At 39.2% G+C, this 9,507-nt stretch overlaps 1 protein-coding gene across 13 annotated transcripts in view; it reads right to left on the bottom strand.

Moving 5' to 3' along the window:
* Positions 1–1,670: 1,670 nt before the first annotated feature.
* Positions 1,671–9,507, bottom strand: part of LOC127962580 (chromodomain-helicase-DNA-binding protein 9) — a 64,633-nt gene continuing 56,796 nt past the window's right edge. For 7 of the 13 annotated variants that reach the window (XM_052562192.1, XM_052562199.1, XM_052562194.1 and 4 more), the window contains 6 exons: positions 7,209–7,386; positions 6,533–6,672; positions 6,209–6,430; positions 5,962–6,099; positions 5,769–5,873; positions 1,671–5,124 (listed from right to left, as the gene is read on the bottom strand). In XM_052562192.1, coding sequence (XP_052418152.1) covers positions 4,243–5,124; positions 5,769–5,873; positions 5,962–6,099; positions 6,209–6,430; positions 6,533–6,672; positions 7,209–7,386 — 1,665 coding nt within the window. In that variant the 3' untranslated portion in view covers positions 1,671–4,242. The remainder of the gene's footprint in view (positions 5,125–5,768; positions 5,874–5,961; positions 6,100–6,208; positions 6,431–6,532; positions 6,673–7,208; positions 7,387–9,507) is intronic. The other 6 variants (XM_052562195.1, XM_052562200.1, XM_052562198.1 and 3 more) reach the window with 3 other exon arrangements.

Raw genomic sequence — 9,507 nt, 5'->3', positions numbered from 1 at the left:
GCAATAAAAAAATATACTAAAAACCTTGATTATTCTGGTTAGTCACATTGTACTGCTATTATTTTGAACAATACTGTATGTGTGTGTGTGTGTGTGTGTGTGTGTGTGTATATTTATATATATTTACATTGTGTTATCAGATATGATTGATCTGGTATAAAAGAGCGAATGGGAAAAATGAAACAAGTATAGTTTATATAGTGTATAATGACAATGCCTCAATTGTCTGTAGCAGCCTAATCAACAACTTATGATTTCTCGTATGGTTGAATAGTTGAGTATATCCGCATTGTGTGAATACAGGTGTGTAACATCAGGCAGGGCTGTGGTCTTCTGATGGGATTGTATTCCAGATTACAAACATGCTGGGGGATAGAGAAACTATTGTGCTGATAGCAGGACCACTCGTGTTCACTCATTCATTTTCTTTGTTTCATAAACTTGGAAGTAGCCAAATGTCAACATGCTTAAAGTGCAGCGTTTATGGGTTATGAAAGGTTCATATTCTGATTTTGACAGTCCCCAACAACAGGTTGACATGCATGCAAGATCAAAAGTGAAAAGACCAACAGGTGGGCAGGAAATATGCTAATGTTTCATGTTGACATCAACATGAAACGTCTTGGGATTCATTTTAAAACGACTGGTTTCAGTCAGAGTCGACTCCTTTTTAGAGCCAATAACTTTATACACGGTGCACTTTCAGATTTAAAACTTTACAGGAGGTTTTCATTCACTTAAGAGCTGCGTCACACGAAAGGTCATTTACAAAAGTCCATAATGGGGCACTTTAAATCTCACAACACACATCACTGCCTTCTAGTTTATCCTTTTAGTATATACTTATACTTTTCTCAACAAAAGTTCTCTGAGATCAGTTTTTGTGCAAACAGGATCTTCCAGGTATATATTGAGCTTTGCTGTCACACTTTTGGTGTAGTGGTACTTTTGTGCTGTTTGGATGCAATCCTCCTTAGTGTTTAATGTCTCTATCATTCACTCTCATGTTTCACCCTATTCTTCTTCTCTGATGAATTCCAGCCAAGCTTTGTGTTGTTCTCAAAACACTAAAAGCATTGGGCTGTTGAGGAGGTTACAGATGCTCCTGGTAGACAGGCTTCCATCATTTGTTCCTTTCAGAAGTCTGAGAAGTCACCCATTTCACATACGGCTTGAAAACGTATGCTACAATGATATACAACCCAGAGAACACGGTTTTTCAGTTTTTTACTGTAGCTAAAAAAAAAAAAATTAACCCCTACAATAACAGTTAACCTTATTTTATCCAAGCCCTGTAATAATTTGTATTTTTCTTGATGAAAAGTCAAAGAATATATATTGTTTTTCAGTTATTAGTGCAGTATTACTGTACATCTAGTCAGCCAGCATTTTACTTCTGATCAGGTCACATTTCTGAATAGGAGGAATTTAATCTTATGTAAGAACTCTACTTCTCAATCATTATATAACATTATTAGTCCATCACTGCAAGCACACAGATCATATTGTCACATTCTGTGCGGCGTGTTGTTACCCACAAGTGTGTTTTTCAACCCACAAGTGACATTTGTGCACTCCACTGACAATATCAACCCCTTAAAACACATTAAAATTCCAACCGCAATCAAACAAACTCAGTTTATCATCACACATTAATAATAATAAAAACATTTTTAGATTTTAGACAGTTTTAGATTTTAATAACTGGTGCTTCAGCTCAAAACAAACAAATACATTTGACAAATTTCACATGAGACACGATTTTTCTGTAGAGTCAGAATATGTTTAATAAAAATAATTAAACCTCAATTTCTTCTATAGAACTTCATAGAAAGTAATTCAATAAGTTACAAACTTTTTAAGACATGACTCCTGCACTACAAGAAGCATTAACTGACTACACAGGCCACAACTTGCAAGTATCTGAAAACACATTTTAGCCAAAAAAAGAGGGGCTTTAATTTCAAAATATTTAGAATATGAAACAAAATAAACCATGAAAAAAAAAGAGTCTGTCTGTCAATTCAATCATTCACATAATTGAAAACAAATGTTCATTTGCAGTAGTGTATTTCTATTTCATTTGCTGTTGCATGGTGGATGTCATTGTCTTTGTGCCACAATGGCAAGTCTTGCCCTGATTCTGGTTAGTAGTCCAGTGGTTCATAACGCAACATGAAATACAACCAAAATATTCAATTAATGTGCATACGATGAAAAAAGAAAAGAAAAGGAAAATCAACATAAATGTCCAATTCTGTCAAACCTGTAATTCTTCTCAGAACATCGCTCGGTTAAATGAGATGCTAACGCTGCGGATGTCATAAAAAGAGGAACTAGATAGGGTTCATGTGCGGTTTTGGGAAGAAGAGGAAAGCAGCAATACCTGTACACAGTTTCAAAGTGCGTGGCTCAGCACAAACTATCTGGAAAGAGGAAGATCTGATGCCACACTGGAGAGGAGACGGCATTCAGAACATCTAATGAGGCAACGTTACACTGAGAGAGATAAGAGAGAGGGCATCTGTGTGAAACCATGATCAACGAAATCAAACATGCTTGGAAAGACCCATTATTATAACGGTGTTCACTAGTGAGACAGGCAAAGAGTTGCATTGTGCAGTGCATCCCGAAGTAAGAAATTTGCATCACAAATGTAAAACTTCAGTAGCCGGACCTGAATATGAACAAACGTGACGCAGCAGAGACGAATGAGCCTAACAGTCTAGAACAAGCACATCAGCACACGTAACCGATAAACGAATCGCATACACGTCCTGATTCAAAACGCCAATGAGGTTCATCGTGTTGGCCGAGGTGCTGGATTGCGACGAATCGGATTATGAGGGACAGACGCTGAAGTATGGCATAAGGACACTTCTAGATCAGCCATTTACATCTAACAGCAGCGAGACGACTATGTGGATCTGCGTTTTGACAGACTAAAGGACCTTGTGACTTTTTTGACCTTTGTAAGATTCACCAACCCTACTATCAATTCATGTGCACTGATAAAGTAACTGAAATACTACTGCAAATACTTGAATTCCTCTCAATACTCTCACGCGGATTACAAATGTGATGAGCTAATCTGACAATACTGTAGCAGTCTGTGGAAAAGAGAGCATATGTGCACTGCTGTTTATCACCAGGGGGTTTGCACGTGAGGCCGACAGGACCGTGGACACATAGAGTTTCATGCAAATTGAGGCAACAGTGTTCATATTCACAGAACATCACACACACACACACACACACACACACGCACACACAGTGCTGTCTGAACGCTAAAAGAAACATGAATATATGAATGTGAAGGAAGTGGTTTGAAACTGAATGGTTATGTTTTTCCTTTGATTTGGGGCATTGTGAGAAATGTGTCTCTAAAGAATGTCTGGTTCACTGTAGATATCACCGTACAGCATGTTGGCAAGATGGATTACATGTTCCCATGTACAAAACTCAAATCTTTGGGTAAAATAGCTGTATGAAGAGAATTTGAAAGAAAGAAAGGGATAAAAAAAAAGAAAAAGTAAAAGAAGAACAGACCTTGGGCAGGAAGCAGAGAGTCCGGGCCAGTAAACAGATGCACAGATTACAAGAGAAGTGAAGGAACAAGAACTTGTGTGATGGATGAATGAACGAACGAACGTAGGGTCTCTACAGCTTCAGTGACATTCATAAGCTGCCTGTGTGTTATTGCTGTGAATCTGTAGCTATGCTCTGTGAAGTCTATGTGTTCAGGATCCTGCTCAAGTATTTACAAATGAAACCCAAACAGTCGATGTGTTCTTTCTCCCAAAACAAAATATATTAATTATACAGCTCTGCAATGAGCAACAGCGTCCTCATCTCTTTAATAAAATTAAATCCTGACATAGCTATAACAATAATGCCTTTTAGTTTTTGCTTCTTGTCTGTTGCAATTGTACATCATGGTGTAATACAATTTCACAAAGGTTTTTTTTTTTTTGTTTGTTTTGTTTCGTTTTTTCCACATGCAAAACGTCTCTTCGAAACGACATTGTACCTAAACAAACACCGAAATCTCATTTCAGTTTCTCTAGGATCTCCGTTTTCCTTTTTTTTTTTCTCTTTAGTACACAACACTTTAGTTATATTTACATGGAAACAAAAAACATGATGTAGTAAATGCAGGATAATTCCTATATGTGTTTATATGTATACATTTCTAAGAGATGTATATAAATATATAATATTTATTTATACATGTATAAAGACTCAGTCTTCGTCGCTGGAATCGGAATCCTCGGATGACTCGGAGGAGCTGTCGGACTCGGAGGAGGATGACTCCGCCTTCGCCGAGCCCTCTGGACCACTGGTATCCTTCTTTTCGTCGGGCTCCTCCCCCTCATCGCTGTCTTTGTCCTCCGAGCGGCCGGGCAGCTGCGCCGTGGCTTCAGAGGCAGCAGGTTGCAGTGGTGGGGTTGGCTGAGTGTTTGCAGCTTGCGGCTGGTTGGCCACAGGCAGGTTAAGGCCTGGCGTAAGAAGCATCCCTGGGTAGAGCATACTAGAGAGGAGAAGGGGGTTGAGGGCCAGTGGGTGGCCTGAAGCAGAAGCACTTGTTTGATTGGAGTTGGCGGCTGTTGAGGTGGTGGCTTTGGAGCTTTGACCCTCTGTCCTTTCAGCTTTGCCATCCGGACTCAAAGTCTCAGCCGACCCTTTGTGTGTGGCGGCCTCTCCACCGCTCTTCTTTTTCCCGTCCTCGTCGCTCGTCAAAGCCACACCTGCCGCGTCCTGTTGTCCGAGGATACCGCTCATCCCGAGGAGGTTCGGCAGCCCGGTCATTCCGGACAGCATCATTGGAAACATGGTGGCCATGTTGGTAGGGTCGTGAGGCAGTCCCATGAGGCCGGTGGTGAGTTGGAGAGACTGGAGGCTCTGGAGGTTGTGCTGAAGAGCTTGGAGACTAGGCAGGTCCAGCCCGGCGAGGAGGCCGTTGGTCAGGAGTGGGTTGAGCCCCAGGGCGGCGTTGGCACTGGCATTGGTCATGGTGGTTGCTTTAGCCAAAGCGTTTTTGGGACGTCGTCCTCGCCGGCTCACTTCTTCAGGAACAATGGGGCCGGTCAGGATGCGGTCAAACATACTTTCAGGAAGGTAACCCTGGAAACACAAACGCATCTGTTATACAGGTAGGAGAAAACACCCATAATATTTTAATTGATACATAAGGGTAAAATTAGAATCATATTTTAGAGCTCTCATTTCTCATTTAATACACAATTACTGTAGCCAAAAGAATTCATAACAACACTATTATTGATAACTATATACTAACTATTGTAAGCTATTATTGCTATTAGTCGAATTCATCTTGAACTTTGTTCTTTTTGTGCTTTCTATTTTTTCAGACAATGAATCACTCAAAATACGAGTGTGTGGAGGCGGACAGAGAGGTTGTAACCATAACTGTGCAAAAAGAACTTGCTTGCTTGCTTAAACAGCACTTCTAGCAGGCTGGGGTGTCAACACCACTTCTTTTTTATGAAAACCAAAAAACTCCCACACTGGCAAGCTCCCTCAAACGGGTGTGGGCAGAATGTCCTTCAACATGATTTTGTGTGGCAGCAATAACTACACATTGTGCAGCTGTCTTCTTTCTGATTGGTGGTTGCCAGTGTGACCCTGGTGCCGGACTGTTTTCAATATTATCATAATGTATAGCACTAACACATCATCATGTCGGGCTGATTTATTTCTGTTAATCTGGTATATTTGGAATGAATAAGGTTTCTCTTTTTACTCACAGACTGTTTAACAACGTCAGCCCACTCTGGTGGGACACCATACTCTGGATTCTCCTGCAGGAACCGGCTTAAATCTTTCAGCGGAGGAGCAAATGCACCACCAATCTGGAGCAAAGAAATATAAAACAAGCATTACAAACAACCCTCAACACACAGTATCAGTACAGTAAAACTATTACAATCACAAACTGACCTTGCGAGCATTTCGCCTGTTGATGATCTGTACTCGCTCTTCTCCAGTTAGGCTGTTGATGTCAATTTTGTTTGGGTTTCTGCAGCGATGTCTCTTCTGTTTTGGTCTGCCATCTTGAAACTGCAGCTTGTTTGCGGTCTGCAATAGAGGTATGATCAGAAACGTACATACATATTTTATTGAATACATAAGAATATAATTTTTTATTCTTTTTTATCCATAAAATAATTTAAAATCTGCTATTTACAGGAATAAAGGCTCCTACATCTGCTACGAAGCCTGGGTGCTCTTTAAGCCACTGGTCAAGATCTTTCCGCTTTGGAGCGTCTTCTCCGGCTAGTCGTGTCCCATCTTTGAGACTGATGACGGGAACACGGCATTCCGTATCAAGGGTGCTGGGCCCCTGAGGTGTGCTCAACCCAGGGGGAGCGGATGTACTGGCCACACTGCTACTCCAGCCAGCAGGACTCTGCAAATATAGGTCATGCAATCACCTTATTGATACTGAAGCATGCCAACTTTCTTGATTTCTGAATATATACATAAAAAAAGGTCATAAGCGAAGTCAAACCTGGTCTGCCATCAGAGGAGGTCTGTTTCTGTTCATGAACAGCAGGTCCATGCCCTCTACATTCTTCCGCCGCCCTCTTCTCTTCTTTATTACAGGCTGTCCGTCCATTACTCCATTCAGTCGCATTTGCTCTGGCAGTACTTCAGCAGCACAAAGAACATGCACTTTTAGTGTCATTCAGTGCTGTATAATGCATACAGTGTGGTGTGGTTGGTGGGTAAAGCAGATAAATGGTTGAACATACAGTATGTGACTCTGCGCCACAAAACCAGTCATAAGGGTCAATTTTAAATTGCGATTTATACATCATGAGAAGCTTTTCTGAAATCTTTCCATTGATGTATGGTTTATTAGGATCGGACAATATTTGGCTGAGAAACAACTATCTGAAAATCTGGAATCTGAGTGTGTAAAAAAATCTAAATATCGAGAAAATCACCTTTAGTTGTACAAATTAAGTCCTTAGCAATGCATATTACTAATAAAAAAATTAGTTTTTATATATTTACGGTAGGAAATATGATCTTTACTTAATATCCTAATGATTTTTGGCATACAATTTTTTTTTTTATAATTTTGACCCATACAATTTATTGTTGGCTCTTGCTACAAATATCCCTGTGCTACTTCTGAATGGTTTTTGTGGTCCAGAGTCACATATATGCTTGAAGATTACCTTGTGGATAGTTGTTCTGTGTTTTGGTGTAGTCTGCCAGGCTGGTGTCAGATGCGTTCTGTAACTCTTGAAGCCGGGCTAAGTACTGCTGCTGGGCAAGAGGTCCCTCCTCTCCCTCCAGGGGGCGCTTCAGAGGAAAACCTTGCTTTTGGAAGGTCAGTTTAAGGCTGCCCTCCTGCTGCAGGACACAGGCCAATGGTCAGAGGTTAAAGACACGCTGCTAATAAGGCAGGTCCCTATGACACCTATGAAGCTGGTTTGAGACCAGCGAAGAACTACGAGAACAGTTTTTACAAATAAAAACCCTCATACACGGTTCATAAATGACATGATTTATACAGAGAAATTTTTTTAAGCAAACGGTCTTTAGTCGGTTGAGGTAACACAGAAACACAGTGAAGTCATAGAGCTTAAAGGTGATGTGTGTATTGTTTTTGGTGCACAAATACTTCCACTACTGTCCATTCTCAGTTTAATATGCAAAAAATAAGTTCATAGGTTGATTCTCACAAGTTAGGGTTTTATCAAAACATTGCTCTATCTGTTTGAGCATCCTGTCCAGTAAGATATTAGCAACATTAGCTCAGCTAATAAGAAATATTACTTGTTTATCTAGAAAAAAGGAAATGTAAATGTCTCTAATGCTCACCCACAAATAATTTTATTTGGTAAAAATATAGTACAACAGTACTACTGTAAAACATTAAAATAAAGTTTAGTAATGTAATTAATAAATAATTAATGTATTACACACTTCACCTTTAAAGCAAAGGATAGAGGCTAAAGGCCCGATCACACCAAGAACGATAACGATATTGGCGTCCACACCAGCGAACGATATCGTCTGTTTATTTAAGCGCATGCACATCTGCCGCTTTAAATTCTCGAGCTCATTACAGCAAGATGGATTCTGATCGGCTGTCAATATTTTTATCCTTCATCAGATGGAAAAAAAATGGTCCTTAAAGTGATTCCAATTATATAGTTTATCTGTGCCTTTATCGTTATAGTGTGGTGCGGACTCTATATTGAGAACTATTTTTAGAACTACAATGCACAGCATAAATGAGTATTTACTTAGAAGACATGTTAGGGTTCTTTGGAGATATAATGTTCCAACAAGCCTGCTTGATAAATTAACAAAGAAGAATTACAAAATTATTCAGCAAAATGTGTTGCAAAAAAAAAAAAAGTACATCCTCCAAAAAAAAAAAAAAAAAAAAAAAGTGAAAATATAGCAGAAAGTAGCACTGAAATTTAAAAACAATGGACTTATGATAAGGCTCCTGAAATACTCAGGTCTTCACTTTAAGTTTTCATTTAGTGATGAGTGAATTTTTCCTAGAAAAAGATCAGAAGAAATAACATGCAAGTGTCTTAGAGCCGACAAAAGCTATGAAAAGAGTGAGACTTTATCTCACAGAGTATGACGCAGCCTGCAGAAGTGACATGCATGGTTGTGGTCACCATTAGAATTACCTACTGTAGCAAAGCAAAATAAACTCATTTAACCTCTTCCAAGGCCCATATTCACAAAATAGAGATTTCTGGGAATCCACAATCATTTCGGATCCAAAAGCTTCCAGCATGTTCTGGTTTTGTCGGATGAGGAGTACAGTGAGAAGTGCTTGGTACCCACAGTGACTTTCAGTGGTAGTAAAGCTTTTATACAGAGATGAATGAGTGCTGAAGGTGTGAGAGAGTTGTGCTTTATCAATGCTGGCATGAAGTCACACACTACTGTGTGATGTAATACAAACACTTGAAACAGAAGATGCTACCCTCCCCTCATTCCATGCATTATTGGGAATTTTCCCAGCATGACAATGGATATATAGTTCTCCCAAGGTGAAAATCCTTCAGTGGACATGTATTTCACTCAAGCCTAATGCTCTTAAGCAGCTGTGCTGAGCAAAACTCCCCATTAAAGACCAGAGCATTTAAGGAGGTCGTCCTCCAGGAGTTAAACAGGACAGAAGTGAACATTTATCATGAACTTGTACACTTAGTGCCAAGAAGGGTCAGAGCTGTATACTTTAAGTTCTGGAGGACATACTAAATACTAGAATATTATTATTAATACATTTTCTGAATTAAATCTAGGGTGTACTCATTTCTGCATCCTTAATTAAAACTAAATACTTATCTTACAGAAAATATCAGCATATATATATATATATATATATATATATATATATATATATATATATATATATACACACATATATACATATGTTTCATATTTTATATATGTCAGTTATATTAGTGATCATTAATAAAATACATCTTTTATATTTAT

The sequence above is a fragment of the Carassius gibelio genome, chromosome B7 (assembly GCF_023724105.1).
Source record: "Carassius gibelio isolate Cgi1373 ecotype wild population from Czech Republic chromosome B7, carGib1.2-hapl.c, whole genome shotgun sequence".
Lineage (NCBI taxonomy): Eukaryota > Metazoa > Chordata > Actinopteri > Cypriniformes > Cyprinidae > Carassius > Carassius gibelio.
This window is presented reverse-complemented; position numbering and strand designations above follow the sequence as displayed.